The following is an 18303-nucleotide window of genomic DNA, read 5'->3' as shown; positions in this document are numbered from 1 at the left end:
TTGCTTCCAGGGTTATGCCAGTGCTTGGTGCCTGTACCAGGAATCCACTGCTCCTGCAGACCATTTATTCTCCTTTTGCTGCCCTTGTTGCTTGATCATTGTTGTGGTTCTTCTTCTTATTGTTGTTGTTGTTACTGTCCTTGCATAGGACACAGAGAAAGGGAGAGGGGAGGGGAAAGGCAAAGGGGGAGAGAAAGATAGACCCCCTGAAGATCTGCTTCACTCCCTGTAAAGCGACTCCCCTGCAGGTGGGGGTCTGGGGGCCATTCCCAGGATTCTTCCTCCTGTCCCCTTGTTTTGTGCCACCACCACTTAACCCTCTGAGATACCGCCCAACCTCCCTGGATTTCCTTTTGACAGCAATATGACCTGTCTATTTTTTGAATCCTCATTATCCTGAGGATCAGTCCTGGAAATAGTGTCATGAGAAGACACAGGTGATCTCTGGAATCAGAGAGCGCCTGGAACAGCAGCTGGGGCTCTGGAGCCAGGGCATGGGGCACCTACCCATCCACCCTCCATGGAGTCCACACATATGTTCTTGGCAGCACAATTTGTAATAGCCAAAACCTGGAAGCAACCCAGGTTTCCAACAACAGATGAGTGGCTGAGAAATATATATATATATATCAGTTATAAAAAATGGTGACTTTACCATTTTCAGCCAATCTTGCGATCTTGGATGGACCTTGAAAAATTCATGTTAAGTGAAATAAGTCAGAAACAAAAGGATGAATATGGTATGATCTCAATGTCAGGCAGAAGTTGAACAAGATCAGAAAGGAAAACACAGGTAGCAAGCACCTGAACTGGGATTGGCATATTGCACCAAAATAAAAGACTCTGGGTTGGTTGGGTGGAGAGAATCCAAGAAGGATGACAGAGGATCTAGTGGGGGTTGAATTGTTATATGGAACACTGGGAAATGTTATGCATGTACAAACTATTGTATTTACTATTGAATGTAGAACATTAATTCCCCAATAAAGAAATTAAAAAAAAAACCTTCCGCATGCCCCATCCTCCCTCTTTACAGGGCAGGGAGGGTGTCCTGGGGAGTCATTCCAGGCTGGTCCCTGTCAGCAAGAAAGATGCAGCTAATCAAATCCAACAGGGACCCAAAAGAAAGGAGAAAGGATGAGCTATTAGTCTGTTTTTCCCCCAAGTCAGTATTTGTTGCTACTATGTTTAATATCCTGTGCTACTTTTCAAAGTGGATGAACATTCTTATGAAGTCAAGTCTAAATCTCAGGAAAGTAAGGAGTTTTAGTTCAGGCAAGTGAGAGGAGCCCTGGAAAGTATGACATGGTCTGTGAGGATGGAGCTCCAGATCTGCAACTTCTCTCAACTTCTGACTGAGAACCCATGGCCTAGGGCTCTGGGGAAGGAGGGAAGGAAACTTGTTTTGAGAATCATGCAAAGGGGAAACCTGGGCCTATTGATTCACTCAACAACAGTGTGTGTGTGGGTGCAGGATTAAGGGTGATGGTTTATGGTCTAGTTGATCTCACATGGGTAAAATTTCCCATCTCACCATGATAAGTGTCTGCAGTTTATGGAATTTCAATTCACCTTTGAAAATAGCTGTTGTCTCCAATCACAAGTTGTAAGGAAGGGAAAATAAAGAGTGCTGACCACAAGTCCCTCAGAAATCAATAATGGAGTATGATACATATGTGAAGGAGGGACCAACACCTGCCTGAGTGGCAGGTGGCTCTAAACCAGAACTCACCACCATGGGGCAGGGCAGGAGAGAGGGCCACACTGCTGTACAGATATCTGCATTATTTAATTACACTTGAAAGATAGAAAATATGTACTGGCAAAAATACCTCTCCAGACAGGAATGCCACTCTTGCTTTTGCTGAACAGACCTGCAGTGCAAGAAATTGGGAAGAAATAAATCCAACTCCACAAAATACTGGTGTCCATATTTTCTTTCTTTGTCTGCTGGCCCTCTCATGCATGATTACACTGTCCCAGATGACCCATGTTTTCTTTTGTTTTTCCCTTTTAATGTTCAGAAGAGAATGAGAGAGAAAAATAAAGACTTCATGCTTGAGCAATTGGCTTTACAAACAACCAGATGAAAATGTTTTAGATGTAAAAGTCATGACCACATGGAAAACCAAGATGGAGGTCTTACGAGAAAGTGACCACGAAGCTGTTCCTGGACCAGCCTACAGTGAGTGACCTCCGGTCTCTGCTGGTGGCTCTCCTGGACCTCTCCAGGTAGGCAGACACCCACAGGCTACGCAGGGGCACCGAGTGCTTGATCGTGAAGTTGCTTTCAAACCTGGAGAGACAGCAAGAAGACCTCAGTCACTCTGCCCTGTACTCTCAGCCGAGCCCATGAAGACCTGCTCCTGCAGCTCTGTCCTCATCTGGCAGCTCAGCAAGACTGGGGAAAAGGGCCTGAGCACTGTGTGTGCTGACTGATCCTGGAGACATCTCACCAAAGGCAGGAAGCAGCCAGCCCTCAGAGCTGAGGCTCCAGTGTGGCCGCACTCTGTACTTCAGTGTTTACAAATGCCACTCAGTGAACAATAAGTGTCCTTTCCTGTTGCTGAAATTCTGAAACTTATATTTTGTTACATTTAATTGTATATAGTATATAATTAAAACTCATAAATTAATAGAAGTGATGCACTTTTTACTTCAGACCTACTAGTTTATTTTAGGACTTCATACAAAAGAACACAATTGGAAAAAAATCAATTCCTTTTCATAAAGGAATGAAAAAAATTTATTTCCAGTTTTTTTCAAATATTGATTTAGCATGAGAGGAACAGATCACCAGGTAGCCTAATTTTAAAATCCATTTGGTGACTGATGAGCGAGACAGAGAGAACAATACATGACACAAGCATATGCAGTGTCACAGACCAGATCTGATATTTATGCTGAGTTGTTTCTACCCAGTGCCAGAAACTTCTCCAGTCACAGAGTCACTCTCCTTCTCCCTCCCCCCCATGTATGTACATTTTTTTTTTGCACTGCTGGGGCCTTGCACATGCAAAACATAACCACTATAGCCAACCAGCCCAGGAGGTGGCACCAGGAGGCAGCATTCAGTGCTGCTTTGGCCCACATGGCCTGCACTGTCCCACCCCCAGGTCATACGTGGAAATGGAGCATCTACAGACTTTGAGCTAGAGATGAGCAAGACATTGGAGTATAGGTGCAGCTGTCGCGCCTGCCTCCTGAGGCCCCTTTTGACCTTGGCTGTGGTGGCCAGCAGCAGCCTGCCACAGGGCCCCTCCCAAGCATCCTCTCCTTCAGAAGTGGCTGAGTCCTCAGAAGACCGCCTGGAACACATCAACCACAGCCACTAAGGGCTCAAATAGACAGCAGGTTTGTATGCTTAACATCCTCAGTGACATGACAGGCTAGTCATTTATTTTAATCCACCAAACAGAAACCCAGACTTCCAGTCAGGAGTCCCTGGGTTATAGAGAGCCCCTGTGAGAGATGAGGTCGCTCAGGGACTGATGGAGAAGGGAGCAGTTTGAAGTCAGGACACTGGGCCTCGCCAGACAATCCAGATGGGAGGGCTAGAGGAAGCAGCTAGGCCGCTCAGAGCTCGAGGAAGAAAACAAGCAAATAGACAAAGGGAGAGAGAAATAAAAAAATCTTCAACACAATAAGAAGGTTCTCTTGGAACTAGCAGAGGTTACATTAAATGGCATGTAGAGCTGTGGAGAGGTGAGGGCAATGTGGCTGCAGATGAGTCTAAAATTTTAGGTAATAGGAATCTGGAAAACTGACTCCAATCTTGTCTAAAGCAATTATTACACTTTGGGGAAAATTATCAGAATCAGAAAATAACACTAAAAGATCCAAATATCTCTAATTGCAAGGAAGTAGCTAAATAATACTGAACTATGGGTGGACTTCAATAGGACTGTCCAGTCTTAACAGCTATGACAACTCAATTCAATAGAACATGAAAGTTCTTGACAAACACAGCAGATTATTTTACTCATTTCATTATTTATACAGAAAACCCTCCCATGGGCCCTGAGAAGTGTCTGCCTAAGAAGGTCTAACCTGCTTTCTCATATTCCGCAGGACTGAGTGCCAGGAACAGGACTCTCTCTTCATGAAACCAGAGCTGAAGACCAGCAGAGCCCGTTCCCATGTTTCAGAGCGAATGAACCAGAGCACTTCCCATCACTGCCCTGCTCCTCTGACAACCACACCCAGCACAGGGAGAGTCTACCTCAAGCAAGAGAGCCAGCCAAGACACCCTGAAAGCCTGGAGGGCTTTTGGGTGGAAGCAGACATCCTTCACTCTTACTCCTTGACTTTGAAGTAAAGTAAGAGTACAATACCCCGAGTACTGCCAACTTCGTCCTCAAGTCTGAAGATTCTGCAGTAGCCTTGGCCACTGGAGCTGTGCTGTGATGTCACAGTCTAAGGCTCTTGACATCACTGACACACTGCAGAACAGCCTCCTGGGGCCAGCAATGCCCCCCGCTGTTCATCTTTAAAAACCAGTATTTCGCTTGTGAGATGACAGCAGCCTCACATGCAGGTGTAAGAAAGGACTTTTAGTTCTACTGACCCAGTGGTAGTACTTGCCTAGATTATAGTATCATGGTCAGGATGTTCACAGGGACAGAGTCAGACATATATATTTATCTGCTCATGATACCTTTAAACTCACCTAAGCTTTTTTTTCCCACCTCTATCACTACTTTCAAATTTCAAAAATGTTTTACTGAATTCCTCCTTCATCTCTTTTTTTAATTGGGGGATTAATGGCTTACAATAAATTCAGTTGTTAGTACCTGTATAACATTCCTCATTTTTCTGTATCCTTCTGTCTCTGTCTTCCTCTTTCCTCCTTTCTTTTTTCCCCCCTCATTTAGGAGTACAGTTTCTCACTGCTCCCATTACCAAACATCTGTGTCCCCACCTCACCCCCTGGTAACCATTATAGTTCTCCCACATTCTTAGATAAAGCTGCACATCTTTTTTTTTCACATTTGTGTGTTTAATTCGCTACATTCTGAATGTGAGTGAAACCATTCTGTAGCTGTCCCTTACCTCCTTACTCATCCACTAAGTATAATCCATTTTATCCCAATGGACACAATGTCATCTTTTTTATTTTCCAAGTGATACTTCATTGAGTATATGTCCCATAACTTTTTTATCCAGTCATCTGTCAAAGGGCATTTGGGCTGTTTCTAAATGGGGGCTATATAGTTCCTAAACTTGAGAACTGTGGGCTGTGGTTTTCCTAGTTGTTCAGGAAGCTAGATGGACAACTGTCTTTTATTTACCACTAGACACACAACCACCTCAACATTCTGCCTCTGTCAGGCATCATTAACAGTTTTGGATGAGACCTTGGTTTGCAAGACTGTATGTTTCAGACATGTCCATGTAGCTTCCAGGGGAAGTTTCCAACCCTGTCCATGTTCTGGACCCCAAGGTGCTAATGACCGTCCACCACAAGTGGCTACTAGTGAATTCTTATCTGCATCTACAGATTGGCCTACCTATTTAAGTTATTTTCCTGAAGAAATGAAATAGTGTCCTATAGTGAGGAAAAAAAAAAAGGCCCAATTCTCATGCAACCAACTTTTGAATGGGGAAGACAGAAATTCAACAGAAGAGACCACCAATCACAGTGTGATTCTAGACTCCTGGAAATATCACCCAGAAAAAAACAAAGAGGGAAGTGAGGGAATAAAGGTGGAACATGAAACCTGACTGACACTGTGGAGAGGAAAAACAAGGAAGGCTCCTTGGAAGAGCTCATTTGAAAGGAGACTTATTTGAATTTAATTTCTTTTTTTCTTCAGAGCTCTGCTCAGATCTGGCTTATGGTGGTAGCAGGGTTTGAACCTGGGACCCTGGAGCCTCTGACATAAATGTCATTTGCAAAACCATTATGCTCTCTTGTTGCTGAGGAGTTATTCTGATGCAGTCTCCGCCCCCAGGTTTTACTACTCTGCGCGAAACCCTAGCATTGCCCCCTTCAACCAATCCTGGCCCTACACGTCACGCAGCGCAAAACCCTAGCATTGCCCCCTTCAACCAATCCTGGCCCTACACGTCACACGGTGCGAAACCCTAGCATTGCCCCCTTCAACCAATCCTGGCCCTACACATCACCTCTGGTTGTCGCCTAATAAAAAGCCCCCTCACCCCCCCCTCTCTCTGGGCTCTCAGCTCTCCCTCTCTGAGGTCTTGCTCCCTGCTCTCCCCCCGTGGTCGGCCATTGCCGGCTGGCTCCACGTGGTCTGAACCAAACCCCCCATACTATAATAAAGATTTGTATACCCCTTTGCTCTGGACGTCCACTCTCTTCTCCGCGGTGCAGCCCGACACCAGACCACCTCAACAACACTCTCTCCCTGGCTCTTGATTTATTTTAATCACTGCAGGGACTAATCCTGGCCCTGCCATCTGTACAGTGCTACTGAGTGGCCCTAATGCCCATCTGTATAATATTTAAAATAAATTTTCAGAGAGAGAGAGAGTGCAGTTGGAGAAAGAGAGACAGAGTCATCACAGCACCTGTCACCACCCATGAAGGGACTGAGGCCATGTATGGTGCTGATGCTCCAATGCAGGGACTCAAACATGGGAGGCATGCACTCTAACATATGAGCTATCTCCAGTCACCAAAATGTAGTAAACACACTTTGAATTCATCTAAAATGCCACTGTGAATAACTGCAGGAGCAATATAAACTTGGGGGAGGGTTTACAATTCTCACTGGCATTTTTAGCTAAAATTATTATAAGACCTGTTCCCAGACATCAACATTGCTAAAATATTGTATTTATTTATTCGCTTTTGTTGCCCTTGTTTTGTTTGTTTCTTTGTTTCAGCTATTACTGTTGTTCTTACTGATGTGGTCGTTGTTGGATAGGACAAGAGAAATGGAGAGAGGAGGGGAAGACAGAGAATGGGAGAGAAACATAGAAACCTGCAGATGGGCTTCACTGCTTGTGAAGGGACTCCACTGCAAGAGGGGAGTCGGGTTTGAACCGGGATCCCTACGCCGGTCCTTGTGCTTTGCACCACCAGCACATGACCACCTGTGCTACCAACAGACTCCCTGACATCAACATGTTTATGTCCACAGTGTCAGTGAGACAAGCCTCCATTCCTTCATTTAGATATGGGTCAAAGTCAGTCACATCAGTTTCTGGTTTTAAAGGAAAAATGGAAAGACTCTAAGTTACAGAACAGCCTGACATGTGCTTCCAAAGAACATGAGCTGCTCAGAAGGGTCCCCAGAACAACACTCCACACACTGTTACTGTGGTGCCGATCTCTGCATCTAGGCTTCCTCACCAGCCTGGCCACCACCACTGGCAACACTCTATCTTAATCTTATCTTCATATTCTCTGAGCATGATCTTGCCAATCCAGACGTGTGTGGTCACTCACAGGACTAACCAAGGCTGCTTCTCAAAGTTGATGTCAATGTCCCTGGAGCCCCGAGGCTGTCCCTCCAAATGTGCAGCACAGGGAGTTTCACCTGGAGCTATTCAGCACTGAGATCAGGCCCCCAGAGGAAGACCATCATTCTGTGACAGAACAGAATCTCTGGGGTCTAAAAACTCCTCAGTTGGTGCCCACCTGCAGCCAGGCTTCATGTCTGCACACTGATGTGCTAAGAACGCTATGCTCTGAATGAAATTGTGCTTCCTCACTTCAATAATAGTAACTCACTGAGCTTCCTTCAGAAGTATGTTTAAATTCCAATATGCAGTTCATTCCAATGGAAGAGAACTTCTAACAACTGGTGGGAAAATGCAAGTGAATCTACATTTATCTGCATGCTGAATCCCAAGACCCAGACTGTTGAGTTATTTTCTTAACATGTTCAGTCCTGGCTATGCTGTGTCATGTTCATAGTTGTGCAAGGCCTGTAGGATTCCAAAGTCATAAGTTAACACAGTAAGAATTAAATGGTTTGGGCTCTGTGTTTGTGTCCATGTCCACATCACTGCCCCTGGCATGTGCGATGAGAGGGCTCAGGGCAAAGGCCAGGGCTTAGGTGCTGGCTCACCTGGTAGGGGACCTGGGTTCAAGTCCCTGGTGGTCCCCTCCTCAAGGGGCAAGACCTCAGGAGCAGATGAACAGTGCTGCATGTGATTGTGTTTATTTTTAATAGGGAAAATGAAAGAGGAAATAAAGATATACAGAAAGGGAGAGAGACACCTGCTGCTCTGCTTAACTGCTCTGTGAAGCCTCCTCTCCCCAGGGTTGAGGGCACAGGACTTGAACCTGGGTCCTTGTACATTATAGCAGCTGTGTTCTATAGTGTGTGCCACTGTCTCCCCCACCCATCTGGGTGCTCCATCAAAAGAAAAATTAGAAAAAGAAGATAAAGAACGGCCTCTAGGAATGGTGGAGTTGGGCAGGTGTGGAGTCCCAGCTCTGGTGGGACAAAATGAAGCACAGAGTAAAGGCCTTCTCAAGCGAAACATTTCAGTGAACTTTCAAAGGTTCAGTGTTCACCTCACTGTTGCCTTCCGTCTTTTGCTGTTTGTCTGTTTTCCTTTTGCCATCATCTTAAGGGGGGCCTCTGGGTTTATGGGACAGAGTCGATATATGGGCACAATCCCAACCGCTGTCTCTTAACCTCTGGAGACACTCGGGTCTTCTGCCGTCAGACAGCAGAAGCGCCTTTGAAGAAGCTTCTGGAAGCTCCAGGTGGGAAGCAGTGACGTCAAGGACATGGCCATGTGGCGTTCCCTATGTCTCTCCAGCAGGACTGAGATCCCCCTGTGCACTGTGACTCCTGGTTGACTCGGGGTGTGGTCTCCAAACCCTGGGTCCTGTTGCCTCCTCTGAGAGCAGAAGTGCAGACCCATGTGGACCCAGGAAATCAGGCAGGAGCTGGAGTGGGAGCAGGAGCAGGAGGCAGAGGCTCAGGGCATAGAGATAGCAGGGGTGAGTCTTTCCTGGATGAGTCATGGTGTTGAGGGAGAGAAGGCACCACCCAGAAATGGCAGTGTTTATAGCTGTAGGTGGGGCCTTTGGCTATAAAAGTGGTGAACCTTTGGCATTTCTTCCCTTTCTTTGATTCCTTTCTCATGCCTTATTGCTGTGGAGAGAACTTCCAATACTATGTTGAACAGTTATGGTGATAATGGGCAGCCCTGTCTAGTCCCTGACCTGAAGGGGAATGTTTTCAGTTTCTGTCCATTGAGTATGATGTTGGCTGTAGGTTTGCTATATATGGATTCCACTATCTTGACAAATATCCCGTCTATTCCCATTTTTTGTAGAGTTTTGAGCATGAATGGGTGTTGGATTTTGTCAAAGGCTTTCTCTTCATCTACTGATAATCATGTGATTTTTGTTTTTGCTTTCATTGATGTGGTGAATGCTGTTGATTGACTTATACATATTGAACTAGGCTTGCATTCCAGGAGTAAATCCCACTTGGTTGTGATGAACAATCATTTTGTTATACTGCTGTATCAGGTTGACTAGGATCTTGTTCAATGATTTAGCATCTATGTTCATCAGAGATATTGGTCTTGAGCTTTCCTTTTTTTGTTGTGTCCCTGTCTACTTTTGGAGCAGGGTGATGTTGTATTCACAGAAGGTGGAAGGATGTGTTCCTGTTTCTTCAATCTTTTGGAAGAGCTTTAAAAGTATAGATATGGGAGTCGGGTGGTGGCGCAGCGGGTTAAGCGCACGTTGCGCAAATCGCCAGGACCTGCGTAAGGATCCCAGTTTGAGCCCCCGGCTCTCCACCTGCAGGGGAGTCGCTTCACAAGCGGTGAAGCAGGTCTGCAGGTGTCTGTCTTTCTCTCCTCCTCTCTGTCTTCCTCTCCTCTCTCCATTTCTCTCTGTCCTATCCAACAACAACGATATTAATAACCACAACGTTAAACAACAAGGGCAACAAAAAAGGAAAAATAAATAAATAAAAAGTATAGGTATTAACTATTTCCTGAAGGTTTTGTAGAATTCATTTATAAAGCCATCTGGTCCTGGACTTTTGTTGTTGGGAAGATATTAATAACTGTTTTCATTTCTTTGTCTGTGATTGGTGCATGTAGGTTTATAGTGCTTCCTAGTTCAGTTTTGGAAGTGTGTATTTTTCTAGGAATTTTCCATTTCTTACAGATTCTTTTTTTATTTTTATTTATTCATTTTTTTCACCAGAGCACTGTTCAGCTCTGGCTTATGGTGATGTGGGGGATTGAACCTGGGACTTCAAAGCCTCAGGTATGAGGGACTGTATAACCATTATGCTATCTACCCTCTGCCCTTCTTCCAGATTTATTTATCTTAAAAAGGAGACATTAACAAAACTGTAGGATAGAAGGGGTACAACTCCACACAACTCCCACCACCAGATCTCTATATCTCATCCCCTCCCCTGATACCCTTTCTATTCTTTTTCCCTCTGGGAGTATGGACCCAAGGTCATAGTGGGTTGTAGAGGGTGGAAGATCTGGCTTCTGTATTTGCTCCCTGCAGAACATGGGCATTGACTGGTCGATCCATACTCCCAGCCTGCCTCTCTCTTTCCCTAGTGGGGTGGGTCTCTGGGGAAGCAGAGATCCAGGACACACTAGTGGGCTCGTCTGTCCAGGGAAGTCTGGTAGGCATCCTGCTGGCATCTGGAACCTGGTGGCTGAAAAGAGAGTTAACATACAAAGCCAAACAAATTGTTGAACAATCATGGACCTAAAGGCTAGAACAGTGCAGATGAATAGTTGGGGGGTACTTACTGCAGACTATTGTGTACTTTTGCTTTCAGGTATATATTTTGCACTAGTTTATAGATACGTGTGAACATATTCTCTATCTCAGAGGACCTGGTCTATATCTAGGTTTTGGGACTTTGTTAGGAAGTGAACCACCTGGAAAGGAATTAGAGAATACTATGAAAGGAACGGTCACACCCAAGTAATGAAGCTGAAGGGTTATCATTTCACACCTGAAGTCTCTGAACACAGTATGAAGTGAAGCATGCTGAGGTGGCACTCGCTGCGTTGGTTAGGTTGTGATCAGTGGATGCAATATTATTTGATATGAATTGAGAAAAGCATGCAGGAAAGTGCGCCCCACCCTAGGGTTCCAAAACTGGGGGAATATAGGCTCTATAGTGGAAATGTGAGGTTCCTGCTGTCTTAGGGTTCAAGAAGACAATGGATAGTTATTGTTATCATCACATTGTTTGGTCATTGGGTTAACTTTGAAAAGTCCCTTTGTTAGGATTTGCTGTACAATAACCAACATCTTATATAAAGCTGTGCCACAGGTTGCTTCTGTTCTCCCTCATCTAGCTTTTGAGAGAGTCAACATATCAAACACTCAGCCTATGTATTATAAAGACTCAGTCTGTGTTTTAAAAAGTTTAAGACATACAATCAATTTTTCCCCTCTCATATTAGTTAATGATTTATATGACTACCATTTAATAGGGATGTACATAGACACCATTCTCACCACCAAAAGACTGTGTTCCCTCCCACCCCCATCCACCCCAGACCCCCCAGGAAGCTGAATGTCCACCCTCCCCCTCACTATAGGGTTTTTACTTTGGTGCCCTACCCTAGATTTAGTCAGATCCTGCTTTAGTTTCCCTTTCTGTTCTTCTTTCTCAACTTCTGTTGATTAGTGGGATCATCCCCTACTCACCTTTATCTTTCTGACTTAGTTCACTTAAGTCCTTCTAGCTCCATCCAAGATGGGTCAGAGAAGGTGGGTTCATTGTTCTTAGTAGCTGCATAGTATTCCATTGTGTATATATACCACAGCTTTCTCAGACATTCATCTGTTGCTGGGCACCTGGGTTGCTTCCAGGTTTTAGCTATTACGAATTGTGCTGCTATTAACATAGGTTTACACATATCTTTTTGGTTGGGTGTTATGGAGTCCTTGGAGTATATCCCCAGGAGAGGAATTACTGGGTCTTATGGAAGGTCCATGTCTAGCTTGTGAGAGTTCTCCAGACTGGTCTACACAGAGGCTGGACCAATTTACATTCCCACCAGCAGTGCAGAATGGTTCCTCTGTCTCCACAGCCTCTCCAGCATTTGTAGCTGCTGTCCTTTTTGATGTATGCCATTCTCACAGGAGTGAGGTGGTATCTCAGTGTTGTCTTGATTTGCATTTCTCTGACAATCAGCGACCTGGAGAAGTTTTTCATGTTTGTTAGCCTTTTGGATCTCCTCTGATGTGAATGTTTTGTTCATATCCTCTGCCCATTTTTGGATGGGGTCACTTGCTTTTTTGGTGCTAAGTTTGCTGAGCTCTTTGTATATTTTACTGATTAGTCTCTTGTCTGATGTATGGCATGTGAAGATCTCCCATTCTGTGAGGGGTGATAGTTTCTTTGGCTGTACAGAAGCTTCCAAATTCTTAAGCTAGTGGCATGTAGTTTGTAGAAGGTTCGCTTAATTTTTTTGATTTCTGTGGTGTCTGTTGTGCTATCTCCTCTATCATTTACAATTCTATATCTTTTCTGTCTTCAAGCCCATCTCCCTTTTTCTAGTGAGTCTAAGGGTTTGACAATTTTGTTTAATTTTTCTTTTTTTTTTTTTTCCTCCAGGGTTATTGCTGGGCTCGGTGCCTGCACCATGAATCCACCGCTCCTGGAGGCCATTTTTTTTCCCCTTTTTGTTGCCCTAGTTGTTGCAGCCTCGTTGCGGTTATTATTGCCATTGTTGACGTTGCTTTGTTGTTGGATAGGACAGAGAGAAATGGAGAGAGGAGGGGAAGACAGAGAGAGAGGGGAGAGAAAGATAGACACCTGCAGACCTGCTTCACCGCCTGTGAAGCGACTCCCCTGCAGGTGGGGAGCCGGGGGCTCGAACCGGGATCCTTACGCCGGTCCCTGTGCTTTGCGCCACATGCGCTTAACCCACTGCACCACCGCCCGACTCCTTTGTTTAATTTTTCAAAGAACCAACATTTGGCTTCATTGATCTTTTGTATGGTTCTCTTATTTTCCATGTTGTTTAGTTCAGCTCTAATTTTTGCCACTTCGGTCCCTCTGGATGCCTTAGGGTTCCTTTGTTCTTCTTCTAAGTCTTTAAGGCGTGCAGTGTAGTCCTTCACTTGAGCTTTTTCTTGTTCTGTAATGAGTGCTAGTATAGTTATGAGTTTCCCTCTAAGTACTGCTTTAGTTGTGTACCAAATATCTTGGTAGCCTGTGTCTTCATTTTCATTTGCTTCTAGAAACATTTGAATTTCTTGCTTGAGTTCCTCTTTGACTGGGTGGTTATTCAGCAGTATGTTGTTGAGTTTATAAATTTTGTGACTTTTAGTAATTTTATGTTTGTTGTTGAGTGTTAGCTTTACTCCACTGTGGTCTGAGAAGATGCTTGGGATGATTTTAGTGCTCTTGAATTTGTTGATACTGTCTTTGTAGCCTAACATGTGGTCTATCCTGGAGGATGCGCCCTGTGGATTTGAAAAGAATGCGTATTCCAGCTTCTTGTGGTGAAGAACTCTGAGCTGGTAGGTGACTCATCCAGTGAGCATCCAGGTTACCAAAAGTAAGGAGCCAGGTTTGAAACTTCAGCCACCATATGAGTGCCTGCTGGGTGGAAGCTTCTAGAGCAGTGCTACTACTCTCTTACTTTCTATTTCACTCTCTCTCTCACCCTCTATCAAAAAGAAAGAAAACAAACAACAACAAAAAGTGCTGGGAGCAGTGGAGTCATATAGACACTGAGCTCCAAGTGATAACCCTGATGGCTGTGTATTTTAAGTTATGTTTCAAAAGCTTTCAAAGATTTCCATAACATCAGAAGACAATTCTGGTCCTGGAACAGAGCTCAGTATAGAGAGCATGCTTTGCCCAAAACTACCTCCAAAACAAACAAACAAACCCCCTCCCTCTAAAAAAAAAAAAGCAAAATAAATAGCAGAGTATTTCCTTGTGCCAATCTATTCTTTTTTACTTTTTAGATTTATTTTGCTTTAAGAGAGAAACCAGAACAAGGTTCCAGAGGATTGTTCCTGAATATGAGGTGCCGAGCCATTTCCCTGATCCCTTGGTCTGCTTCTTAAAAAAGATCCATTTCACATATTGGATAGATAACATAAACGTTACCATAATGTCAATAATGAGTCATCATTCATTTGGGAGATTTAAAGTTTTCTTCCAAAAATGCAGTAATGGCTTCTTCATCTGCTGATTGGAGCAGCTTCTGAATTGGCTGATCCAGGCACTTCTCCCCACATAAAAAAATCCTAGAATAAAAGAGAATTATGACACAAATACAATTGCTGGGAGTAAAGGAGAAATCAAGAAGAGAGTTAAGTGTATACTTATTTTGCTTCTTTAAAGACATGAGTTCATATCAAAAAAGGATTGCTATTAATGTGGTTACCCAATATAGCAGAGTCACTAAAGTGGGACTCTCAGTGTACTGGCTTTTAATATAAATAGAGTGATCCCACAGTGCTATGAGGAGCACTGGGGACAAGGGAGGAGCTCCATGGATGGTAGAGTGGTACTGTGGTCTCTTTAATCTTTCTGCTTTTCCCTCTGTGCCCCCCAAGAATCAACAGAATAAGAAAATTGACTAGGAGAGGGTTGCTGAGTGGTGAGATCATACAGGTGTGAGACCCCTAAGCCACACAGAAGTATGTAGATAGGTAAGTGAGTATAAAGAATAGGCTAGTAGGCAGTTGGTGGGAAGATCTAAACTTCACTAGGAGCACCAAGGGGCTCTCAGGCTGGAGGAATGATATCCTCGTGTTTTCCCATTGTTTTTCCTTCTCTATTTATCTCTGTATTTATTCAATCAGGATACAGAGTGGAAAATAATAAGGTGGGTGGAGTGCACTGTAGTATTGTACATGTGTAAGGCCCTTGGTTAATTCCTCAGCTCAGCACAATAAATAAATAGATAATGCAAACAATATTCTTCATAAGAATGCACCTGTCTCAGGGAAGAGCCAGCTTGTTGGGGACCCTGAAACTTATAATGCCTGATCACTTATGCGATCCATTTCTTTCTTACTGGCAGCTATGTACTAAAAGCAGTTATGTTAGAAATTCTTTGTCATCTTTGTAGTTCTGTTTCCAGCTTCTTCAGTGTTTTGGCCACATCAGAGTAAACTCAGATAGCGGTCAACAGGGCCCTTTCGGCTAAAAGTAAGCCTGTCTTATTTGATAGCCCTGAATTATGCCTACATCATTGGCATAAGGTCAGAATTTGAAAAGTAAACAGAGAATCTGATATAATCACTAAAATGGAGATAACAAGTCTGATATAGAGCAGTTTACAGACTAAGAGTGAGATCATTCTATTGTGTATGCCCTTAAGATGTTTATACTTGACATAGCTACATGCATACACAACCAATATGTCAAGAAAAGAGCTGCCAGTGCAGGACACACACAGGGCAGAATCTTTTTTTTTTTTTTTTTTTTTGTCTCCAGGGTTATTGCTGAGCGCAGTGCCTACACTATGAATCCACTTCTCCTGAAGGCTATTTTTTCCCTTTTGTTGCCCTTGTTGTTTATCATTGTTGTTATTGTTATTGGATAGTTCAGAGAAATGGAGAGAGGAGGGGAAGACAGAGACAGGGAGAGAAAGATATACACACTTGTAGGCCTGCTTCACCTCTTCTGAAGTGACATTCCTGCAGGTGGGGAGCTCAAACCGGGATCCCAACACCCATCTGTGCGCTTCATGCCATGTGCTTCTAACCTGCTGCGCTACCAACTGGACCCCAAGAGTGTTTCTTCAGTAGTTCAAATTCCAATAAAAGCCAAATTATCAGTGGTCTGGGAGGAGGAGGTAGAGTGGATAAAGTACAGGATTCTCAGGCATGAGGTCCCAAGTTCAATCCCCAGTGATCCTTCCTGCTCGTATCTCTCTCCTTAATGAATAAATAAGGTCTTTAGAACAAAACAAAGGAAAACTATCTCTGAAGATGGGTAAGTTGCACAATGGAAGAACTCAGAGCTTCTAAATTGTAGTTCCTGAGTCCAATCCCAAGCACTGCATATGCTAGAGTGCTGCTTCTGTGCCCCTCTACCCCCTTCTGTAGTACATGTAGACCAATGAAAAGAAGCTACTCAGTGTCTTCAAAAAAAAGATTGTATAACTGTTCTCTCCTTTGCCTTGGTTCTAAATTTGTTGATTCTGGATTTTAAGTAGGCCTGGACTACTGTTGAGTCCAGTTACCAGCCTAAATATAGGTGCAGGTTGTCTGTTTCTTAAACAGAAAACACAACATAACATACGTTTCTTAAAAACATAATATAACATAACATAACTTTTTATTCATGAGAGAGAATGAGAGCATCATTCTGGTACATGCAATGCCAGGGATCAAACTCAGGATCTGAAGGCAGCTCAGGGGGTAAAGCACATGCTTTATATAGTATGTGGCTGGGGGTCTGATCCTCAACACTGCAAGTACACACCACAGGCAGGCAATGGGAGGGACTCCGTGCATAGAGGAGCAGTGCTTTGCATGTCTCCCTCTCTTTTTTTTAATATTTATTTTATTTATTTATTCCCTTTTGTTGCCCTTGTTGTTTTATTGTTGTAGTTATTATTGTTGTTGTCGTTGTTGGATAGGACAGAGAGAAATGGAGAGAGGAGGGGAAGACAGAGAGGAGGAGAGAAAGATAGACACCTGCAGACCTGCTTCACCACCTGTGAAGCGACTCCCCTGCAGGTGGGGAGCCGGGGTTCGAACCGGGATCCTTATGCCGGTCCTTGTGCTTTGCGCCACCTGCGCTTAACCCGCTGCGCTACAGCCCGACTCCCATCTCCCTCTCTTAAAGGATACAGAATGGAGACTGGCGGGGAGGCTTCTAGCTGTCCCATGCAGGTGCAAGGTTCTGGGTGGGATTGATCCCCAGGCACAATATTTGAGAAAAATTTTTAAAAAGTCTTTGTATTACTTAAAAGATGTACAGTTAAGAGAACAATATTACCATGATTTTTTTCAAAAAAGCCAATCTGCAGCCAGTACTATATTATAATCTTAAATTTTATATCATCTGCAGCTAGTACTATATTATAATCTTATTTAAAAAGTGTTAAGAGATGGAGACAGTTGGAGTTGGGCAGTGGCACAGCCGGTTAAGCACACATGACGCAAAGCTCAAGGACTAGCGGAAAGATCCTGGTTCGAGTCCCTGGCTCCCTACCTGCCCGGGAGTCCCTTCACAGGTGGTGAAGCAGGTCTGCAGGTGTCTGTCTTTCTCTCCCCCTCTATGTCTTCCCTTCCTCTCTCCATTTCTCTCTGTCCTATCCAACAACAACGACATTAATAACCACAACAATGTTAAGCAACAAGGGCAACAGAAAGGAAAAATAAATAAAAATAAAGAAAGAGTGGAAAAGAATAGAAAAGAACAAAAAAGAAAGGGAGACAATGAGACCTTGGTAACAACAACAACAACAAAATAAAATAACCTATTTATACTCTAGAATTGCAGAATGGCTACGGCAATGGATCTGTCGGCATTAAGTCCTGAATTCAGTCCACAGCATTGCATATGCCATAGTCATGATCTGCTTCTCTTTTTTGTATTAATAAGTAACATTTTTTTTTCCTTTTTAACTTCCTTTGTTTTAAAACCGCGGTTTCTGCCCGGTTCCTACCCAGCTCCAAGATTGGCTCCTGCCTGGCTCTGCCCAGCTCCTAGTGCAGCTCCCACTTGCCAGCGCACTGGCCATCTCATTGTGCACAGGCGGACCGCAGTCCCCCCAGGACTGTCCCAGCAGACACAAGAGCCCCAGGCGCCCCCCACCCACCCCCACCGCACATGGAGCCCAGCCAGGACCAAACCTTCCGGAAGGGGTGGGGGGGTAGGGGGGGAACTGAGAGTGGCCTCCCTGGACCAGCAGGTTGCAAAGTGCCAGACCCTCAGCCCAGACTCAATTCACAGCCCAGCACAGCTCCACATGGGTTCACGCCAGCAGGCCTGGGGCACTTCTCTGAAATGCATGTCTCTTCCGAGAGAGACAAAGGCAGAAAAAACACTCCACTTCTAGAAATGCCAGGAGACCCCCAACCTGGACCCACACCCCGAGCCCCAGCCTTCACCCTAGTCTGGGAGCTTGGCTCGCCATGTTGCCCCAGGCCAAACTCGAAGTTCAAGATTCCAAACCATCTTCCCAGAGGACCTCATCGTGGACCACACTGAGAGGAAGGACAGCCAGCACACATTTTGGGTGGGGGGGGCGCACGGAAAGTTCTCTGGGCTTGGCCGCTCCTGAAGCCACAGCAGGCTGGTGGGTTCCTGGGTCCCCTCCTGCCCGGGGGGTTGGGGTGGGCGGGAGGCACACTGTCCGGAATCCTCCTGCACAGGAGGGTCC

The 18303-nt window shown here is 44.6% G+C and overlaps 1 protein-coding gene across 1 annotated transcript; it reads right to left on the bottom strand.

Annotated features, from left to right (window-relative positions):
- Positions 1 to 2062: 2062 nt before the first annotated feature.
- LOC132536122 (rho GTPase-activating protein 20-like) lies at positions 2063 to 3508 on the bottom strand. The gene is made up of 2 exons (XM_060183783.1): positions 3147 to 3508; positions 2063 to 2296 (listed from the first exon to the last, which is right to left on the bottom strand). The coding sequence occupies exons 1-2, from the start codon at positions 3317 to 3319 to the stop codon at positions 2143 to 2145; spliced, it is 327 nt and encodes a 108-aa protein (XP_060039766.1). The 5' UTR covers positions 3320 to 3508; the 3' UTR covers positions 2063 to 2142.
- Between the last annotated feature and the right edge of the window lie 14795 nt (positions 3509 to 18303).

This window comes from Erinaceus europaeus, assembly GCF_950295315.1.
Source record: "Erinaceus europaeus chromosome 6 unlocalized genomic scaffold, mEriEur2.1 SUPER_6_unloc_12, whole genome shotgun sequence".
In the NCBI taxonomy this organism is placed as follows: domain Eukaryota; kingdom Metazoa; phylum Chordata; class Mammalia; order Eulipotyphla; family Erinaceidae; genus Erinaceus; species Erinaceus europaeus.
The sequence above is the reverse complement of the archived record's forward strand: the minus strand, read 5'-3'. Positions and strand labels throughout refer to the sequence as shown.